This window comes from Petromyzon marinus, chromosome 33 (genome assembly GCF_048934315.1).
Source record: "Petromyzon marinus isolate PM22_M1 ecotype Great Lakes invasive population chromosome 33, UKy_Petmar_22M1.pri1.0, whole genome shotgun sequence".
NCBI classification, from domain to species: Eukaryota; Metazoa; Chordata; class Hyperoartia; order Petromyzontiformes; family Petromyzontidae; genus Petromyzon; species Petromyzon marinus.
In genome coordinates this window covers 11,863,185-11,885,458 of record NC_133699.1, presented here as the reverse complement: position 1 = coordinate 11,885,458, position 22,274 = coordinate 11,863,185, and the positions used below count along the sequence as shown (strand labels likewise).

The 22,274-nt window shown below is 51.6% G+C and overlaps 1 protein-coding gene across 3 annotated transcripts in view; it reads right to left on the bottom strand.

Annotated features, from left to right (window-relative positions):
• The window catches only part of LOC116948469 (TNF receptor-associated factor 3-like), a 47,663-nt gene that overhangs the window by 1,314 nt on the left and 24,075 nt on the right, over positions 1 to 22,274 (bottom strand). The window contains exons 1-11 of one of the 3 annotated variants that reach the window (XM_032965164.2): positions 14,714 to 14,830; positions 9,980 to 10,107; positions 9,144 to 9,302; positions 8,029 to 8,080; positions 6,993 to 7,097; positions 5,822 to 5,986; positions 5,190 to 5,270; positions 3,455 to 3,529; positions 2,796 to 2,888; positions 1,722 to 1,862; positions 82 to 280 (exon numbers count right to left, since the gene is read on the bottom strand). In XM_032965164.2, coding sequence (XP_032821055.1) covers positions 82 to 280; positions 1,722 to 1,862; positions 2,796 to 2,888; positions 3,455 to 3,529; positions 5,190 to 5,270; positions 5,822 to 5,986; positions 6,993 to 7,097; positions 8,029 to 8,080; positions 9,144 to 9,302; positions 9,980 to 10,080 — 1,171 coding nt within the window. In that variant the 5' untranslated portion in view covers positions 10,081 to 10,107; positions 14,714 to 14,830. Of the gene's footprint in view, positions 1 to 81; positions 281 to 1,721; positions 1,863 to 2,795; positions 2,889 to 3,454; positions 3,530 to 5,189; positions 5,271 to 5,821; positions 5,987 to 6,992; positions 7,098 to 8,028; positions 8,081 to 9,143; positions 9,303 to 9,979; positions 10,108 to 14,525; positions 14,616 to 14,713; positions 14,831 to 22,274 lie in introns of those variants that run through there. The other 2 variants (XM_032965165.2, XM_032965163.2) reach the window with 2 other exon arrangements.

Sequence of the window (22,274 nt, the reverse complement as noted above, 5' to 3'; positions counted from 1 at the left end):
AGGGTAGTGGCGAGTAGGTGAGGGTAGTGGCGAGTGGCTGAGGGTAGTGGCGAGTGGCTGAGTGGGTGGTGCCGCCCTCACCGAGACGCGTGGGTGTGGACGAGTGCGTGACGCTGCCCCCCGACTCCTCGATGGCGGCAACGCGCGTGCCCAGCTCGTGCAGCGTGGCGGCGGTGCCGTCGAGGTCGCCGCGCAGGGCGTCGTGGTCGGCGCGCCGCGTCGTGCCCTGCATCGACTCCTGCAGGCGCAGCAGCCGCTCTGTCTGCACGGCGAGCATGCGCTGCACGCCACACAGCACGCCACACAGCACGCCACACAGCACGCCACACAGCACGCCACACAGCACGCCACACAGCACGCCACACAGCACGCGAAAGGGATGGGGGGGAGAGGGTGAGGGACGAAAGTCACATGCCTGCCAAACGTTGAGGTCAAATGCAGGGGAAACTCATGGGGGGGGGTCACCAGGTTTTTCGCAGGGCAGTGTGTGGGCATTGTGGAGGGAAGGCGTTATTTATTTAAAGTACGAGTCTCGGGAGTTGGTGGGGTGGGTGGGTGGCTCGTGGGTAAATAGCCACGGAGCTGGAACCGCTGAGATTCTGGGTTTTCGAGTTGCGTTTGAGCCCCCTGTCGTTTCTCATCCGCTGTTTGAGCGACGTTGCTGCGAGCGTCGCTCCACCGCCCTCCACGCACAAAAACGAGCCTGCGCACGCGCACGTCTGCGCGCACGCGCACACGTCTGCGTACACACACACACACGTCTGCGTACACACACACACACACGTATGCGTACACACACACACACACGTATGCGCACACACACACACGTCTGCGTACACACACACACGTCTGCGTACACACACACACACGTCTGCGTACACACACACACGTCTGCGTACACACACACACACACGTCTGCGCACACACACACACACGTCTGCGTACACACACACACGTCTGCGTACACACACACACGTATGCGCACACACACACACGTCTGCGTACACACACACACACACGTCTGCGTACACACACACACGTCTGCGTACACACACACACACGTCTGCGTACACACACACACACACGTCTGCGTACACACACACACGTATGCGCACACACACACACGTCTGCGTACACACACACACGTCTGCGTACACACACACACGTCTGCGTACACACACACACGTCTGCGTACACACACACACACACGTCTGCGCACACACACACACGTCTGCGTACACACACACACGTCTGCGTACACACACACACGTCTGCGTACACGCACACACGTCTGCGCGCACGCACACACGTCTGCGTACACACACACACGTCTGCGTACACACACACACACACGTCAACGTACACACACACACACACGTCTGCGTACACACACACGTCTGCGTACACACACACACGTCAACGTACACACACACACACACACGTCTGCGCACACACACACACGTCTGCATACACACACACACGTCTGCGTACACACACACACACACACGTCTGCGTACACACACACACACACGTCAACGTACACACACACGTCAACGTACACACACACACACACGTCTGCGTACACACACACACACACGTCTGCGTACACACACACACACGTCAACGTACACACACACGTCAACGTACACACACACACACGTCAACGTACACACACACGTCAACGTACACACACACACACGTCTGCGTGCACGCCCGCTCACCTGCGTGTGCCCGAGGCGTGACTCGTTCTTGCTGGCCGTCTGCCCCACGGAGATGAGCTCCTTCTCCAGCTCCCGCACGCGAGTCCCCAGCAGATCCGCACTGTTGGCCCTCTCCGCCAGCTGAGACTGCAACATGGACACCTGGCGAGGAGGAGGAGGAGGTGCACGGAGGGACACGCGGTGGGAGGGAGAGGGGGGAAAGAGGAGGAGGAGGTGCAGGGAGGTGGGCGGAAAGTGTCAGCTGATTAAATCGGACTTCCCCGGGGGGATCATCATCATCAGCACGTAACCTCATGGGATTTCTCAACTTCCAGACCCACGTTTAAACCGTGTGCGTAACGCACAATTAATCCAGAAGGTGAAATAAGCCGATGGACTCACAAGTTATTTGGTTTTATTGTTGAGACACAAGTGACGTGTTATCCGATTATTAAGAAAAATCGATAAATCTCGCTACAGTGGGCCCGCGTTGGACAGGAGGCAAAACTGAATTGACCTCACAATTAGCTCTGTGATAACCCCTTCCGGAGGTCATTCTCCAGCATAGGGCGATGTTAACGCTTTGCCGCGTCAACTTACGAGAACACGACGGTGAGACAGACACTTTAAAAGCCCAAAGCCACTGGAGCTTTGCACCTTTAAATAATCTAGATTGGCTACGTATGGTGTGAAAGAAGTTCAACGTACGTACATACAGAGAGACCCATAGACTCACACAGAAACCCATAGACTCATCGCACAGAGACCCACGGACTCGCACACTGCATCGCGCGCGCTTTCAGATGCGCTTCTGCGGCCGTCTGGAATGCTCTTCCATCTGATATTAGGAAGCCACTGAAGCTGCGCACTTTTAAATCATCTATATTGAAAACTAATTTCTTTAAAACTGCTTTTTGTGTCTAGTTTCTTGTCAGCCATCATCATTACCACCACCGTCATCATGTGTTTAAGTTTGTTGTCCTTCCCCTGCACATCCCACTGGCACGGTTGGCTATGCACGGTGCGAAAGAAGTTCAACATACGGTACGGCAGACAACATACATACATGAGAAAGAGGAGGGAAGGCACCCGTACCTTGAGCTCCAGGTTGGCGCTGCGTGCCGTCACGAGGGACAGGTGCTGCTGGGTGGCACCTGACTCGTGCTCCTTGAGGCCCTGGAGTGTGCCCTGCGAGACACGACGGCCGACATTCAGCGGAGGAGGGGGCATTGCGCTCGTGGGCAACACGGGGCGGTCAAGAACGCTTTCGTTTCTCCCGCACGGCTCAACTTTGGAATCCCCTCCCATCGTCAGTTTGCCACACGTTCCTTATGACCTTGCATAATTAAAGAAACGTACCGACGCTTAACATACGTTAAAAAAAAAATATACCAACATTTTTATTTTATTTTACCGGGTAAGGCCCACTGAGCAATAGAGCTCTTTTTCAGAAGCGACTGGCCACAAATGATAGCTCAATGAAGCGGCTCATCACGTGGAGATTTACAGCAGCCAAAGAAAGTTTGCTTGGAAGATGGCCGATGGACAACATACAGAATGGCAGCTAAAGGAGAGGATATGTCTGAAAGGACTGCAACCACGGAGATGAAGCGATATCCTCTGTTCATCTGCAAGAGCGAAATGGATTGTAGCATTGAAGGAAGGTGAAGGCTGGCGATGGTATGGGATAGCCTCCACCCAGTGGCGGATGTAAAATGACTTGTGACGGTAACAATGTTCGTGAGAAGCCATACCTTGTATTTGCAACCGAATTGACTGAAGAAACATTCCGCTTGCTTGTACGGACAGATGCCCAAGTGAGACACAAGCTGAAGAACGTGCGCACACAAACACACAAACAACACACAAACATGAGCTGCTGCCATTTGCCAGTACGTGGAGTGACATCACTACAGCGCTGGTGGCAGGCTTGGTGCTCTATTGGCGATAGCGCATTGCCAGGTTATTGGACAGAGCCAGAGGTAATGGTTAAATTGACGCGGGTGACGGCCGGACGCACCGAAACCGCACTCCCCGCTGTGCCAACTCACTGCGGTTTAGCCACCTGACGCTCTGCCCACGAGTGTCCTGTGCATCACTCCCCTGGTCATCCACTGCTGGCACAGCGTGATTTCACCAGGTGCCCAGTCGCACTTTTACAAATACCTCCAAACCGTCGTGGTGCCAAACTGTAACAGTGTGTGAGAGCGTGCGTGTATTTGTCTTTGTGTGTGCGAGCGTGCGTGTATTTGTCTTTGTGTGTGCGAGCGTGCGTGCGTGTATTTGTCTTTGTGCGAGCGAGCGTGCGTGTATTTGTCTTTGTGTGTGCGAGCGTGCGTGTATTTGTCTTTGTGTGTGCGAGCGTGCGTGTATTTGTCTTTGTGTGTGCGAGCGTGCGTGTATTTGTCTTTGTGTGTGCGAGCGTGCGTGTATTTGTCTTTGTGTGAGCGAGCGTGCTTCTGAGTGTAAGCAAGTACACACGACTGTGTGTGGATGAGCGGGCATATGGTGTGCGAGCGGTAGTGTAGCAGTTAGCGCGCTGCTTTACGAGCCCTGCGACCCGAGTTTGATTCCCGCTCATGGCCAACACCAGTAACAATTATCTGAACCGGTCCTGGGCCTTCCCTAGGTCGACTCAACCTCAAATGAGTACCTGGTTCGTTGTGTAAAATCAATGCCACTGGGGAAACAAAGGCGGTCAGGCGTGGTGCTGGTCACCCACCCCCTCGTGTACCGTGTCGGCCTTCATAGGTGCTCGCTAACAGCACTTGCCCCCAACAGTCTGTTTAGGCTATACGGGGGATCTTTGTCTTTGTATCTTGATCAACTTGTATTCATATGACTGTTAATGCTTGGTCATAGCGCACTACGCTAAGAAACTCAGCAACCAGAGTTCGATTCCCGCTCACGACCAATAACAGTAGCGAATATCTGAACCGGTCCTGGGGATCTTCCTAAGCCGACTCACCATTAAATTTAATACCTGGTGCAGTGTGTAATCATCAACACTGGGGAAACAAAGGCGCCAAGCGTGCTGTTGGTCACACACCCCCTTGTTGTCTGCCGTGCCAGCCTTCATAGGTGCTTGCTAACAGCACAGGGGGGATCTTTGTCTTTTATGTGTGTGGATGTGAGCGATTGTACCTGTGTGTGTGGATGTGAGCGATTGTACTTGTGTGTGTGGATGTGAGCGATTGTACCTGTGTGTGTGGATGTGAGCGATTGTACTTGTGTGTGTGTGGATGTGAGCGATTGTACCTGTGTGTGTGGATGTGAGCAATTGTACTTGTGTGTGTGTGGATGTGAGCGATTGTACCTGTGTGTGTGGATGTGAGCGATTGTACCTGTGTGTGTGTGGATGTGAGCGATTGTACCTGTGTGCGTGTGAGCGTGCGTGTGAGCGACCGTACCCACGTGTGTGTAAAAGTGAGCGAGTGTGCGACCGTGTCCACACGAGGCTCATGCGAAGTCCCCTTGCGAGAGTCTCACCTCCTCACGCGCGATGCTCTGCTCCTCGCACTTGTTGGGGCACGGGATGGGGTACCGGGGGCAGCGCGTCTCGTAGTGTTTCTATGGAGAGAGAACACGGCGTGAACAAGAGACCTTGGTCTTCGCGTAGGCCGTCCCCCACCCCCCCCCCCCCCCGGTCACTCTGCCACATCACCGCGGTGCTGTCGAGCGCGCCGGTATCCGGCACTCCCGAACGACGCTCCCACCTGCTCACGGCCAATACTGGTGACGATTATCTGAACCGGTTTTGGGTACCTGGTGCGGTGTGTAAACATCGCTGCTCGGCCATCCACCCCCTCGTATACTGTGGCAGCCTTCATAGGTGCTCGCTAACAGCACTTGCCCCAAAAGTCTGTCGAGGGTCTTTGTCACTCATGCATGTCCCTGTGTACCCCTTGTGTTGATTTATGCTGTTCGTGTGTATTTACACACACCTGTGCGTACCTGTGGCACAAGCGCTGTGGTTCCGTCACCGCCACATAGGCGCGAATGGCGGCTGCTGCTGCTGTTGTTGTTGTCATCCCCGCGGATGCATGCACGAGTGCGTGCGTACGTCCGCGAGCGAGCGCGTGCGTGTGCGTGTGTGTGCGTGCGTGCGTGCGTGCACGTACCCTCTTCTCGGCGAGGGGCACCTGCTGATTACAGTAGCGGCAGGATTCGGTACGGAAGTGACATCCCAAGGCCACGTGGTTCACCAGCTCGCCCCGCAGCAGCCGCTCCGTGCAGCCGGCGTGCGGGCAGTTCACGGCCTCGTGCACACACACCGCCATGTGCTCCTGCGTGCGCACGCACGCCCACGTTGATCACGCACAGGCACGCGAAAGATAAACGCAAAGATCTTTCCGACAGCCTTCACCGACCGCTGGGCTCAGGGCTGTGAGCGAGCGACGGTGAGGAACAGCGGGAAGCACCTGTGAGGGGCCAGCGGCTCGCCGGGATGCCTTTCATCTCCCCAGTGCCGATGCTCGCACACACCAACTGCACAAGGAAGTCGCTTCAAGCGGAGTCGGCCAAGCGGAGGGCCAGGACCCGTTCAGATATTCGTCACCCGATATTATCCGCGAGCGGGAATCGAATTCGGGTTGCCGTGTTGGAAGAGCAGTGAGCCAATTGATCGATTGATTGAGCTAACCACGGTAACGGCAACAAACGCCGTTTCCGACCAAGTGGCGGTGGCGTCACCGCAGCTTATATACCAGGTTATGTGCACCTCGCTTGCATGAGATCACAGGACAGAGCCACGTGTTATGGGTTAACCGACTTATATGACCGGCAGATGTACCACCTGTGCTCCACACTGTGTAAACCTGCCGTGCCTCCGCCACCTGGCACTCTACTCGATGTCATCAGCGTCGCTCTTCCGCCCTCCGTACATACACAGGAAAACAAAGATCCCCTGTTAAGCCTTTAACAGACTGTTGGGGCAAGTGCTGTTTGCGAGCACCTATAAAAGGCCGGCACGGCACACGAGGGGATGGGTGGCCAGCACCACGCCCGACCGCCTTTGTCTCCCCAGTGGCAATGTTTTTATCCACCGCACCAGGTACTCATTTGAGGCCGAGTCGACCTAGCGGATGCCCGGGTACCGGTTCAGATAACCGTCACCGGTGTTGGTGGCCTTGAGCGGGAATCGAACTGTGGTCGCCAGGTGTGTAGTGCGCAGCGTACTAACCGCAACACTACCGCTCCTCAGAGTCAAGCACACACACACACACACGTGAACGCGCTTGCGCACAGGAATGCACAAGCGCGTTCACGCACACGACGCACGTCAGCGCGTACCTGTAGCTTGCCGAGCTCAACGATCTGCTTGCAGCCGGCGGTGTCATTCCGGCAGTGAACGCGGAGGGCGAGGATTTCTCGGCGACAGCAGTTGTCCCGGAACACCTGTGTGTGTGTGTGTGTCGCACGTCAGGTCACGGCACAGCGTGTACGCCATACACACATGCCATACGCAACAATAGCAAGTGCAATAATAATGGAGTACGTTTGAAATTAAGCACCATTCTTGGCGCGCGCAAAGCTCCCACAGAGGAGCCGTTTCAGAGACGTAATCTGCAGCAGTTTTCCCAGCAATTGAACCAATTGCAGGAAATCTTTTCACTTCGGACCAAAAGCATGGACCGTGACACTGGCACAGAATGGGCTGCTCATTTCAAATTAATTCACGGGATCTTTTACGGTTATTACACACACGCAGTATTAACCAGGGCGGCCTGTCAGATTCGAAACCGTGAACGCTTGCACCAAGCGGCCAACGCTCTAATGCTGGGCCACATCACCCGCGCACTGTTGTAGCATCTCGTAGCATCTAGGCCACGCGTAACAATAAGCTCGTGACAAGTATGATAAAACGCGCGTCTAACAGTTAGTTGTTTGTGACGCGTGCACATTTGCAAACGTCGAAGCTTTGGCAGGTGTATGACAGTCTGTTTTTGAACGAATGTAAGTGTTAGCGATGGCGTAACGGTCATTAGTGCACCGTGCTCCAAATCCGGAGTTCGATTCCCGTCCATGGCAAACGTTCGTGGCAAATATCCGAACTGGTCCTGAAACTCCTCTAGGTGGACTTCAGCCTGAAATGAGTAACTAGGGCAGTGCTTAAACATCAGCACCGGGAATAAAAAGGCGCTAGGCTGATCATGCACAACCCCCCCCTACCGCATTCGTTAACAGCACTTTCCCCAATTTTCCATTAAGGCTACATGGCGGGGGGTATTTGTCTTTGTGTGCGTGTGAATCAGTAGCAGTGAGCCTACGTGTTAAAAAGGAGTGAGAGCAGGTGAACGTGAGTGTGCACGTGCTCGAGTGTGCTCACCTTGTCCGGCTGAAGGAGTTCATTGTCGACTGGGCATGCCGGTGTTGCTTTACTGTGGAGAAATAACCAACCCCATGCACAACGGCAGTTTACGTCAGGGGGTTGCCCAATCACAGCACGCGACTCGCACGAAGGTTAACGTGCAGTACTTAGCAGCTATGGTCACGGCGGGCACGCTATCGTGGCGTCAACGCGACGTCGTTTCCAAACATTTTTTTTTACGAATCGGCGAACAGACATCCGCATTCAGCGCTCACCGCTTAACACGCACCATTAAAGTCGCGGCGGCGACCACTCTACGAGCGTACACACTCACATGCAGCTGGAGGCACACACGGCTCTTGATACACACTCCCAACTGAACACACATCACCCAAAATGAACACACACACACACACACCGTCCATCATTTACACAAAGACAAAGATCGCCCGTGTAGTCTATGCAGACTGAAGGGGAAAGTGCTGTTCGGGTCAGTGGGTTCATAGCGAAGTGCACTAACAATGACACTACCATTCCCCCCCACACACAGGCCACCAATCCAACAAACACACACACACACACTACCGATCGTTCACCCAACACCATTAATTTCACATATACACTCACACAGGGCTTCACTTCTCATGGCATATTTTCTGGATCGCAGGCAGATACAGACACTTCGAGAGGTTTGCTGGACGTGGTGTGCCGGATGTGGCAACATTTTCCGGACAGGCCCAGTTGAAATAAATCCCTGCAATCATTGTGTTTTATTTTGTTGTCCTTCCCCTACGTATGGTGTGAAAGAAGTTAAACATATACGTGTTTACAGAGAGACCCACAGACTCATCACAGAGACCCACGGACTCGCACACCGCATCGCGCGCGCTTTCAGATGCGCTTCTGCGGCCGTCTGGAACGCTCTTCCATCTGATATTAGGAAGCCACTGGAGCTGTGCACTGAAAAACAATCTCGATTGAAAACTAATTTCTTTGGAACTGCTTTGTGTTTAGTTTGCTGCCCTTCCCCCAGCACCTCCGATTAGCACGGCCAGCTACGTACGGTGCGAAATAAGTTCAACGGACACACGTGCCTACCACACATCGACGTCGTCATGGTCGCCAGCACTCACCTGAGCACGGGCCGGATGCAGGGCTCGCAGAAGCGGTGGCCGCACTCGGTCTGCCGGGGGTCGCGCAGGGGCAGGCGGCACAGCTCACAGCGGTACTTGTCCTCGGGCGGGTGCACAAAGTGTTCCCGGTAGCCGCACGTGGGCGCCTCCCCTCCCACGCTGTGCACGCCGACACGCGTCCACACACATGTCCAGCACATGTCCGCACGCGTCCCCCGCACGCGTCTCGCACGTGCGCACACGTGTGCAATCGTTCGCCGTCATCGGCCACGGGTCACTCCTGCTGCTGGATGAAGGTCCCCCCCCCCCCCCACCCGCCCTGGTCTAAGTGGCTTCTATCGTCAAGAATATAAAATGTTAGGGTGTTTGTCTTAAGTTCTTTTTTGACGTGTTAGCACTCGCACACGGAAATCTACAAAGTAAGCAAAATGAGGTTTCGTGACCTGCTCGCTACCAGCGAGTTGGTGAGGGTTGCCGTGTGAGGGTTGAGAGGGTTGAGGGTTGAGAGTGGAGAGGGTTAAGAGGCGAGTCGGGTGAGGTGGGAGGGGTGAGGTGGGAGGGGTGAGGTGGGAGGGGTGAGGTGGGAGGGGTGAGGTGGGAGGGGAAAGCGGTATAAAGTGAGGGTTGCGATGAGAGAGGGTTGAGGGTGGAAGCGGGTTGAGGGTTGAGAGGGTTGAGAGGTGAGTGGGTTGAGAGGGTTGAGAGGGTTGAGTGGTGAGTGGGTTGAGGGTTGAGAGGGTTGAGTGGTGAGTGGGTTGAGAGGGTTGAGAGGGTTGAGTGGGTTGAGGTGCGAGACGTTTGGAGCGAGTGGAGCGAGAGGCGACGTGGCTGCTCACCTGGCTGGGAGGTAGGAGGAGATCGGGGCGCCGTCCTTAACGAGTGTGTGCAGTGACGAGGCCTGGGTTGAAGGCCCGACTCCTGGCAGCAGTGCAGCCATGCGGTCTTACAGCCGCCGGCGCGTCCACTGCACAACACAACGACGCTTGGTGAATAGAGGAACCTGGCTGGTGCGGCCGCGTGGGCAAGAGATGAAGCTGCCCTCACAGTGGCCGGTGGGCCCGCGTGTGCACGGTGGAGAAAGCCAGCTCATTCATTCAAGTACAGATGTCACCTCTGTAAAATGTTGCCGTTTATATTTCAATTGTGCCGTACTTGTCACGAGACAAAATGAAAAAAACATCTCCATTTAGAATTCTCGCAGCTAGCGGCGCACCACCCTGTGTTAGTAGCATCACCATGAGACTGCTTATAAAGTAACATGTGAAATGAATATAAGCTCTCTTTCCAAAGCTACACATTTACTTAAGATCAAACATTTTAGACGATTGGCCTTCCAGGCCTACGAGCGTCTATTCCAACACAAAACTCACGAATGGTTTTGTCAAGACTCTGCCGACGAGCACCACAGGGTCAAAAACCAGCCCAGCGTTTGCCTGCTTCAACAAATGCCTTCTAGTTAACACGAGCCTAGAAGGCCAATATGACAGGAAGAAAAACATTTTTCTAGACTGATGTTGGTCCAATAATAAAATAATTCTGGCCAGTCTCCCGCATAGCTGAGACAACAGGACCAGTATTGGCTCTCGCACAATGATTTGCCATGCAGTTTGTCTCTCTGTGTCATGCTCAACGCATGCAGTACAGTTTAGCGCACAATCGGCTGCGTGTACCGGGTGCAATCGACTTTATGGATGGCGTCAAACATGCCGGGATCGCCAGGGCTGTTGAGCACTCTACAGAACCACCACAGGTGGAGTTTGCTGCACACACTACGCATGGCACTTTCTGATATTTATTTATTTCATTTCATAGCGTTTAGGGTAAGATAAAACGTATCCTAATTAATGCGTTATTCACTTGCATAAGTATTAGGTGCTTGATATGCTTCACAGGGTTGCTTACGTTTAGCAATAAAGATTTCCATTGCGTTTAAAAAACCCATCCCCAGTCCCGTTCACGGCCTATGCCATTTCTTCCGATGGCGAGCCCTTGATAGGTTGGTTGCTACCGAGCCGGCGTATTGAGGCCAAATTCCCCACAGGGCTGTCACCGCATCGCGCCCTTTCAGATGCACTTCTGCGGCCGTCTGGAATGCTCTTACTGTCACGGTCGACTACATACGGCGCGGAAAGAAGTTCAACATACGTACTTACACAGATACCCATAGACTCGTACAAAAAGCCATAAACTCATCACAAAGAGACCCACGGACTCGCACACCGCATCGCGCGCTTTCATATGCGCTTCTGCGGCCGTCTGGAACGTTCTTCCTGTCCGATATTAGAAAGCTGCCAGGAGCTATGCATTTTTAAGTCATCTACATTGACAACTCATTTCTTTAGAACGGCTTTCTGTGTTTAGTCTGTTGTCCTTTCCGATTAGCACGGCCCACTTACGTACGGTGCGTACACACAGAACCCACTGGGCTACAGCTGCATGCTCCCGGTGGTCCAGGAGAGCCGGCGGTCTCCCCGTCGACGGCTGCCGAATGCTGCGCGCCCAGGCAACCGGGGACCGCCCTGGCGGTGCGTGTCTGCCTCTGACATTGGGGCCGCGTTGTGCAATCGCCGCTTACGCACCATGTGCCGTTAACGCCTTTGGGCTCTCGAAGCGTGAATGAGAAGCAACCGCTTGTCGTGTTTGCTTCGCGGAGAGGAGTTACGCGATCGCGACCGAGGGGCTGCGTCTGCGATTCGCGGGTGACATTCGAGTCCGTATCAACGATGGCGTCGGTGCGTTTGGGCCGAGCCCCTAGCCGCGATATCCAGGTTCATGTGGGCGAATGTCTGCGACGCGGGGCGAAAGCCGCGGAGCCGTGCGTCGGGAGCTACGATGGGAACGCGAGGCCCTGGGCGAACGCACCAAGGCATAAACGGACAAAAGTGGCTCATCACGTGGGTGGCATTCGAGTCCGTATACTCTAAAGTCTAAACACACGTTAATTCTAAATGCGGAGGGAAAAACCGGAGGAACCGGACAAAAATCCACGCGACCACGGGGAGAGAGAGAGAGACACGTAGACTCCAAATATACAGCGGGCGTCAGGCTCAGGGGTTGAACCCACGCTCCTCCTGTATACCAGGCGAGGTAGTTAACATCCCCTAGCCACCGTGGCGCCCACAAACAGCGGAGGTGCAGCACTCGGCTCAGCCAAAACCGTTACACGTTGGCAGAACCCGCCCCCGACCACGCCCCGCCCCCGACCACGCCCCCTCCCCGGACCACGCCCCCACCCCAACCCTACCCACCGACGTGAAGACAGCCACGTGGACGAGACTCAACAATTCCCTCGCAATGCTCAACTTCGTCTTTTCCTAAATCGACTCACGAGGGGGGGGGCCGGACTACAGTTCTAACATTGCATTCCGGCTCTCACGCTAAAACACTTCAAATATACCAGCATCATAATCGGTGAACCAAGTCCATTGGAGTGTGATGCTAAAGCTAATAAAAGCGGGCAAAACCCACAACTAATACAGAGACAAAGATCCCCCGTATAGCCTCGGCAGACTTTTGGGGCAAGTGCTTTTAGCGAGCACCTACGACAGCCGGCACGGCACACGAGGGGGTGGATGGTCAGCTCCACACCCGGCCTCTTTCGTCTCCTCAGTAGCGATGCTAACGCACCGTACACCAAGCGCTCATCTGTGGCTGAGTGGACCTCGGTAGGGGAGGCCTGGGACCGGTTCAGACAATCGTCACCGGTGTTGGTGGCCGTGAGCGGGAATCTAACCCAGGCCACTGGGTTCGTAGCGCAGTGTACTAACCACTACACTCCCACTGTACACACACACACACGCAAAGACACAACGTGCACACGGTAGTTACACAAAGATTTATGGTTTATAATGGCTAAGGTAAGGACTGTTCTGGAGCAGCTATTAAGGTTATGAAAACACAAGGCGACACACGATGAACAGCAGCAGCAGCAGCACACATGGCTGGCCACCTTTGTCTCCCTAGTGGTGAAAGTCGACCCGGACCACCACGTGACAACCAACAGAGGAGAGGCCAAGAGTTGTTCAGCGGCGCTAGGTGGGAGACGGAGCCGAGTCACCACCGCACGGCAAATTCCGTGGCTCGTTTCTCAGCGGCGAAGGGGTTAAAGGGTGCGGCCCTGCAATTGCCCCGCTCACCGCCACTGCTGGCAGGAGGACCAATACCACTTGCGGGGGCTTCTACAGGCTGCTGAATTTGGTCCACACATCCGCAGCCACCAATAGGCTTGAATAGCCGAACCTCACTATGCCGCCCACACACCGTGACCTAAAACTAAACTCAAATATTGTTTTTATTTCACCAGGTATGGCCCTTTCTGAGCTAAGTGTAGCTCTTTTTTTTCCAGAAGCGACCTGGCTATAACAAATGACAGCTCAATGGAGTGGCTTATCAACGTGTGGAAATGTAAAATCAGCAAAAAAATATTCCGGAGGAAAAACTGGAGGACCCAGAGAAAAATCCACACATCCACGAGGGAGAGACGCGCAAACTCCAAACATACAGCAGGCGTTAAGGGTCGGGATCAAACTCACGACCTCCTGCGTACCGGGCGAGGTAGTTAACATCTCCTAGCCACCGTGGCGACTTGCGGAGCGAACCACTGTGGTTCATCAATTTACACCGCTTGAGGTGGGGGGATGGGGGGGTTGGGACAGGGACGGCCGTACAGGGAGATGGAATCAAACCGGCGACCTCTGGATCGCAAGCCGCAGTGCACAGACCACGACACCAGTTTCAAAAAAGTTAAAACTCGAATTATATTGTCGTTTATTGCTGGACACTTCTGCGCGTACGGCAAACCTGATATTTCGATGCCATTTCTGGTAGTAATAAAATATACATTGGAACAATCCTACACAAAACACACAATTGCCCGTTTAGCCTTATAGATTCCATTTCTGGAGCACCTATTAGGCGAGCAAGGTAAATTCATGAGAGGGTAGTGTGGGCAACACCACATCAGCCCACGTTTGTCTCTCCAATGCCGATGTTCAGGTATCAATTACGGCCGATTTGGGGTCGCGGAAACCCAGAACCAGTTCAGAAATCACTCACCACCGACGTTCGGAGTGGTTCGCAAAATTGAACTTGGGCCGCCAGGTTCGTACTGCGGGTGTTCTAACCACTGCGCCACCACTCCCCTACACACACACACAAACGTCTTCACACACGCACACCTTCACGCACACCTCCACACATTGGCACCTAACCCCATCTGCCTCCAGAATACAACAGTCGGCGTTCACCACTTAGTGGCGGTTATGTCACCACGGCTCTGATGCCAGGCTAGGTGCACGTTGAGACCTCGAAGAGGGTGAAAAAGGTTCGCCGACAGATCACGGGATACAAAGACAAAAGATCCCCCCCCCCGTATAGCCTTACCAGACTGTTGTTGGGGCAAGTGCTGTAAGCAAGCGCCTATGAAGGCCGGCACGGCACACGAGGGAGCGGTGCGGTAGGCACCACGCCTGGCAGACAGCCTTTGTCTTCCCAGTGCAGGTGTTTTAAACACCACACCAGGTACTCCATGAAGCCCGAATCGACACACCTGTACACACGCACGCGCGCACCTCTGATTGGGGTCTCCTCCGTGCTCTCTCGCCGGCTGCCTGTTGCTCGTTGTTCGCGAGTGTCGGATTCCGCCAGTACTTTCATTTTACTGCCTGTGCAATAGTGGAAATACCGAGCACCAGCGGCAATACGAGTGGCCCAACCGGAGCTATTTGTAGCACCGGGAAAATCCCATGGCTGTCAGAGCTTAGCGCCACCCACTCTGAGCTCCTCCCTCACCACTAACATTGCCTCGACTCGCTGTCACCTCCCCTCCTCCATCACCCACCCCTCCCCATTATCACATCGCTCCCCCATCACTCACCCCATCCCCATCACCCCGCATCACCCACCCCCTCCCCATCCCCATCACTCACCCCCTCCCCATCACCCCCTCCAGCCCATCACCACCATCATCCCCCCCCCTCTGCCAATCACCCCCATCACCCACACCTCCCCCCTCCCCATCACCTCCCTGTCACCCACCACCTCTCCACGAAGTTCAGAGCTATTCGCCCGGGGTGTCGGTTCAATTCAATATTTCAATTTCAAATATTTGTTACATTTCATAGCCAATGGGTTGGGGTTTTTTATGTTTAAATGGTTATTTTTACGATTATATAGTAATGCACTTCGAGTCATTGACATCAATATCACGAAACAAATGACAAATGCCCCTTAAATTTAATTGCAAAAATATTATTTGTATTGAACAATCAGAAAAAAATTTGCTTTCACTGCAACTCGGCCGGCAAGTTTCTCGTTACGAGTTCGTTTTGTGTAAACAGGCGAACTCCAAGAGGCCAGGGTAGAGTCTCACTTGGCAGACAAAAAAGACAAAGATCCCCCCGTGTAGCCTTAAGACTTCTGGGGCAAGTGCTGTTTGCGATTAGCACCGATGAAGGCCGGAATGGCACACAAGGCCAGCACCACGCCCGCCGCCTTTGTCTCCCTAGCGGCGATGTTTACACACCGCACCAGGTTTGAGGCTGAGTCGACCTAGGGGAGGCCCCAGGTGACCGATTCAGATAATCGCCACCAAGTGTTGGTAGCCGTGAGCGGCAATTGATCTCGGGTCACCGGGTTTGAAGCGCAGCACGCTAACCGCTGCAACACCACTCCACTCGGCATGACATGAGCACGACAAACGGCATCTGAACAAAAAAACCAAATAGCATCTTATCACGTGAGGAATTGAAAATATTACAACTCGTTAATAATTCCCTGCAGTGCGAATCGGCTCGGGCGGGCCACACATTCCAGGTTTGAGCGCAGGACGATGACCAACACGAAGCTCAAGAAACTATTCCCATGAGACAGACGTAGGGTGGCCGTACTGCGGTATGACTCCAAGGTGCTTTAAAAACAAATGTGAACACTTCAGAGACTTTGCAACAATACCACGTGACATGTGCTGCTGCCTTCGGGCTCCGGAGACCACCTGGATAAGATTCCAGGCCACGTGTCGACAACGATGGCGAACAAATTGAGGCAATATTTGACTTTTCGAAGCTATTCACATATATTTGCTATCATGTTACAGTGCGTTATCCGTTCTTTTTCCATTAAACACGATAGTCCCATCTAAGTGTTAACATTCTTTTTGAAGCACCCTGTACAACTTTTCTGCTACTTCTTGGTTCTTTCGGTAAAAGTCCGATTAGCAAAGTTGGCTACACGTACGGTGTAGCCAATGTACAGATGCGCTTCTGTGGCCGTCTGGAACGCTCTTCCTTCCGATATCAGGAAGCCACCAGAGCTATGCACTTTTAATTTAGCTAGATTGAAAAAAAAAAACAATTTCTTCAGAACTGCTTTTTGCGTTTTAATTTTGTTGTCCTTCCCCCACACTTCCGATTAGCATGGTTGGCTACGTGCGGTACGAAAAAAAGTTTAAAAGTTCAACAGCCTCAGCGCGTGCTTCGTGCGTTCCTGCACTGTCGTCATCGTGCCGGCTTGCGATGCGTGCGATGTTTCTCCCGTGCAGTACACGGGCTCCACCCCTCCTCTCTCTCTCTCTACCGTACTCGTCAGTCATCTGTACACTCTTGCACCGTTCGTACGATCTTTCCGGTGCATTACCCCCTCGACTCTTGTTCTCTCATCTCGTGTGCATCCGCGCCGTCGGTTTAACCATTCTGCCTGTGCTGATCCCCGAGAATTTACAACGAAACATTGATCATGCCTTTAGAGTAATGCTGGAATGTAACTTGCCTAATAGAATCATATATTATTGGACCAGTGACTTTATCCACGTGCGGTTTGTGTCAAGATTGACTTTCATCAAAGCATCGGCGGCATTGTTCTAGCTCTCCTCCCCCTGCTTCTTACGTACAGGGACTCATCGACTTACGAACATTCGACTTACGAACATTCGACTTACGAACTTTCAGAGATAGGAAACAACCTGGTCCGTATGTCCAGTTTTCTTGTTCGGGCCGAGAGTCGTAACTTCAACCCCCCACGCAATAGATGGTGGTGGTGGCATCTACGTCTGCAGAACGTGAACCAGTGGCATCTACATCTACAGGAGATTATTCAACTTTTAAAGCCATTCCCCACGTTCAGTGTACACGCCGTACAACATATTTGAAATCGACAGGAGGAAAGTTGGACGTATGAACAAATCGACTTCGGAACAGATCTCTGGAACCTAACTTGTTCGTAAGTAGAGTACTTCCTGTTTGATGTATTTCTTTCACACCGTACATAGCCAACCGTGCTAATCAGAGGAACTTCATTCTAGCTCTCGCCACTGCTTCATTCACTCTTCTCTGCTTCATTCACTCTTCTCTGCTTCATTCACTCTTCTCTGCTTCATTCACTCTCCACTGCTTCATTCACTCTTCTCTGCTTCATTCTATGTTATCTCCACTGCTTCATTCCCTTCACATTTAGAAACATGCATTCAGAGTATTTAGCTGCTATGCATTTCCACATGATAGGCCACTTCGTTGATCTATCATTTGTGGCCAGGTCACTTATGAAAGAGAGCTACATAGCTCAGTGGGCCTTACCTGGTAAAATAAAAAAATAGTTTAGTTTTAGCTTATTACCTTTCCACTGCATCATCGAACCTAACTTGCAAAAACCTTTTCAGACTCACGTCAGAGGAAATTTTTCGCCTGAGTTGGTCCCATGAATGATTCTCAGCGTACACTCCCCAGAGCGCCACTTATCACTCCAGACGAAACTAAAATATTTATTCTGAAAGAGGTAGCGTCTAGTCATGTGGTGACCCTAGACCCATTACTTCATGAATCGCCAAGCCAAGGAAGGTCCAAACCAGTGCATAACCCAAAGAAATGTAACGTTAAATGAAGATCATACACCGAGCTACTAATGACTAGCAACCCCAACAGCTAATCTTTACTCATTGCAGGAGCTACTTGAGACCGGCTACATACACTACAGGAAGAAAAAATCGTGCACAGCTGAACCTCAACGCCTCCTCCTCCTCACTGGAGGCTGGGAACGACGCCGCGTGATCCGAGACCCGCGATGGAACGACGCTTGCGAGACGAGATGGAGACGAGACGGCGCCGCGTGTCTTCTTACGCGGCAGCGTCGTCATCGCGGGCAGTGCAGTTATGAAGGGTACAGGAATCTCGCGGTCAATCGCGAATGGTCGAGCCACAGGGATGCGATCGGCGAACTGCACCTCAACAAATTTGGTGCGAAACAGTAAAACCGCGAAAGCTAAGGCCGCGAGAGGGAAGGGATTCCTGCACTCTAGAACCCAAAATCAGTAATTTCCCGGTAATTTTCCTAATTTGAGAATTTTAACTGTGACGCAAGCAGACAATGGCCTACTCTTCTAAGTTTTGTCATGGGATTTTTAACATCCACTGTGAAGCAGATGGTGCTTATTATTATTTATTACGGTGAATACACTTTGCAGTGTTAATCCGGGCAGCCGCTGAACTTGAACCGTGAACTCCTGCAACGTGTCCTCACATTTCAGTTCGGAATGAGTGGCATCAGGTGGCGGGTGACACGGTGCGGACACAGAGCGATCGATCACTGGCTCGGCGATCCGCAAGGCGCGAGTTTCCCTACTGCCACTCGTATTTTGTATGTAATCGGCGCCACGGTGGCGAGATGTTAATTACTTTGCCTGGTATACAGGAAGTCCTGGGTTCGATCCAAACTCTGATGCCTGCTGTATATTTGGAGTTTGTGTGTTCTGCCCGTGGTTGCGTGGATTATTCTACGGGTCCTCCGGTTTTTCCCTCCACATTTAGAGTGACGGAAAAAAGTATTTGATCCCCTGCTGATTTTGTACGTTTGCCCACTGACAAAGAAATGATCAATCTATGATTTTAATGGTAGGGTTATTTGAACAGTGAGAGACAGAATAACAACAAAATCCAGAAAAACGCATGTCAAAAATGTTATAAATTGATTTGCATTTTAATGAGGGAAATAAGTATTTGACCCCTCTGCAAAACATGACTTAGTACTTGGTGGCAAACCCTTGTTGGCAATCACAGAGGTCAGACGTTTCTTGTAGTTGGCCACCAGGTTTGCACACATCTCAGGAGGGATTTGTCCCACTCCTCTTTGCAGATCTTCTCCAAGTCATTAAGGTTTCGAGGCTGACGTTTGGCAACTCGAACCTTCAGCTCCCTCCACATATTTTCTATGGGATTTAGGTCTGGAGACTGGCTAGGCCACTCCAGGACCTTAATGTGCTTCTTCTTGAGCCACTCCTTTGTTGCCTTGGCCGTGTTTTGGGTCATTGTCATGCTGGAATACCCATCCACGACCCATTTTCAATGTCCTGGCTGAGGGAAGGAGGTTCTCACCCAAGATTTGATGGTACATGCCCTGTCCATTGTCCCTTTGATGCGGTGAAGTTGTCCTGTCCCCTTAGCAGAAAAACACCCCCAAAGCATAATGTTTCCACCTCCATGTTTGACGGTGGGAATGGTGTTCTTGGGGTCATAGGCAGCATTCCTCCTCCTCCTCCAAACACGGTGAGTTGAGTTGATGCCAAAGAGCCCCATTTTGGTCTCATCTGACCACAACACTTTCACGCAGTTGTCCTCAGAATCATTCAGATGTTCATTGGCAAACTTCAGACGGGCATGGAAATGTGCTTTCTTGAGCAGGGGGACCTTGCGGGCACTGCAGGATTTCTTTCCTTCACGGCGTAGTGTGTTACCAATTGTTTTCTTGGTGACTATGGTCCCAGCTGCCTTGAGATCATTGACAAGATCCTCCCGTGTAGTTCTGGGCTGATTCCTCACCGTTCTCATGATCATTTCAACTCCACGAGGTGAGATCTTGCATGGAGCCCCAGGCCGAGGGAGATTGACAGTTCTTTTGTGTTTCTTCCATTTACGAATAATCGCACCAACTGTTGTCACCTTCTCACCAAGCTGCTTGGCAATGGTCTTGTAGCCCATTCCAGCCTTGTGTAGGTCTACAATCTTGTCCCTGACATCCTTGGAGAGCTCTTTGGTCATGGCCATGGTGGAGAGTTTGGAATCTAATTGATTGATTGCTTGTGGACAGGTGTCTTTTATACTCCCTTTAAGAGTGCTCCTAATCTCAGCTTGTTACCTGTATAAAAGACACCTGGGAACCAGAAATCTTTCTAATTGAGAGGGGGTCAAATACTTATTTCCCTCATTATAATGCAAATCAATTTATAACATTTTTGACATGCATTTTCTGGATTTTTTTGTTGTCATTCTGTCTCTCACTATTCAAATAAACCTACCATTAAAATTATAGACTGATCATTTCTTTGTCAGTGGGCAAACGCACAAAATCAGCAGGGGATCAAATACTTTTTTCCCTCACTGTATGATAAGCCACTTCGTTGAGCTATTATTTGTGGCCAGGTTTCTTCTGAAAAAAAGAGATATAAACCTTAGTGCGCCTTACCTGGTAAAATAAACATTATTTAGTAGTTTATGTTACATATTTGTATGTATTTTGAACTTCTTTCACACCGTACATAGCCAACCGTGCTAATCAGAAGTGCTGGGGAAGGACAACACACACTAAACAAAACAAGCAGTTCCGATTTTTTTTTTTAATTCAATCGAGATTTCGAAATAAATAGCTCCTGTAGCTTCCAAATATTGGAAGGAAGAGCGTTCCAGACGGCCACAGAAGCGCATCTGAGAGCGCGGCAATCTGGCGACCACCGTGTTTGTTCGATCACTAGCCAGAAGCCGCCGCTGCAAGGGTGGCCGGAGTTAGTTTGATGGTTTCACGCCGCTTGACAAGATCGAGGTATCGTGGTTCAACCGAGGTAGCAACCACACAGGTGCATGGCCACGACAAGAGGTGGCACAGGCCACAAGAGGTGGCACACCCCACACGGGCAAAGGTTGAACATGAGAAAACACGAGATAATCAATGCCTTTTAAGGTTATTTTAATTTACATATTTTAAAGGAAATACCGTGTTGTTTAGGGAAGTGATGCGAGCACATTTTGAAAAAAATAGAGAATGCCACTCATAATTTATTCACATCTCAGCCAAGGGTATATGACTGGGCCAATCATCCCTTCCTATGGTCAATAAAATGAGTACTACCCTCACGGGAGGCGGTGGTGGAGCCCCCACCTGCAACTGAGAATGTTGTGACTGAGCGTTTAAAGAATCACTGGAGGGACCCTCTTCACCGTATGGGGTTCAAAGGTCACCGAGCCTGAGTGTATCGGTGACCACCATATGAATAAGTTGCTTGACATTCACGAAGGAGGCAGTTAATGATAATGGATTTTTTTTGGGGGGGGGTTAGATCGCGTAAATATATAGTTACCTCACCACCACGTGACACAGCTAATCAGTAAGATTTGTCACGTACCCATTTTAGTTACTACGTCAGCACACCGTGGTGTTTTGGAGAATAAACCCACAACATTTACAATTTCTGTACGACACTTCACCGGCAATTACAACCAGCTTCATTGAGCGATTTTGCCTTTGATTGTGAATAATATGGGTCGCAAAAGCATACATGTTAAACAAAGGCAGTTAACTTGACAGAGCTGGGTCGGAGAGGGGGGAATTTAGACCCATTCTAAAGCAGAAGTTTCAAATCCTCAGGAGAAGTCAAATGATGAAAGATCAACAACCACAAACAACATAACGAGCACTGTAATGACTGTGCACGACTATCAGAATCTTCATTTTATACTCGAGGAATCCGATGAGCTATAAAGCTCTTTTCACAGATGTCCAGTAGCGGCACGGGGTCAGAACTTTACAAAAACAAACATAAAAACGCAATACACGAGTGCACGGCATCAGGAAAGGTAAACAAAAATCACTTTTGAAAAATGTACAAATACAACTAAACTATTTATTAGCTTACCGGATAAAGGCCACCGAGCTATTTGGTTCTTTTTCAGAAGTGGTGGCGGCGGCACAGTGGAGCAAGGAACGGGGAACGCCGCTTCCCCGAGACCACAAAGAGCGCGATGAGAAAAAAACATAGATGTGAAAGAGGATTAAAAAAAAACATATCCCGACCGAACAAAAGATAGAGTAACACCCAAGACGGTTAAAGTCATTAAAGTAATGCGAGAAAAAAAAATCGGTAAACGAGTGATTGTT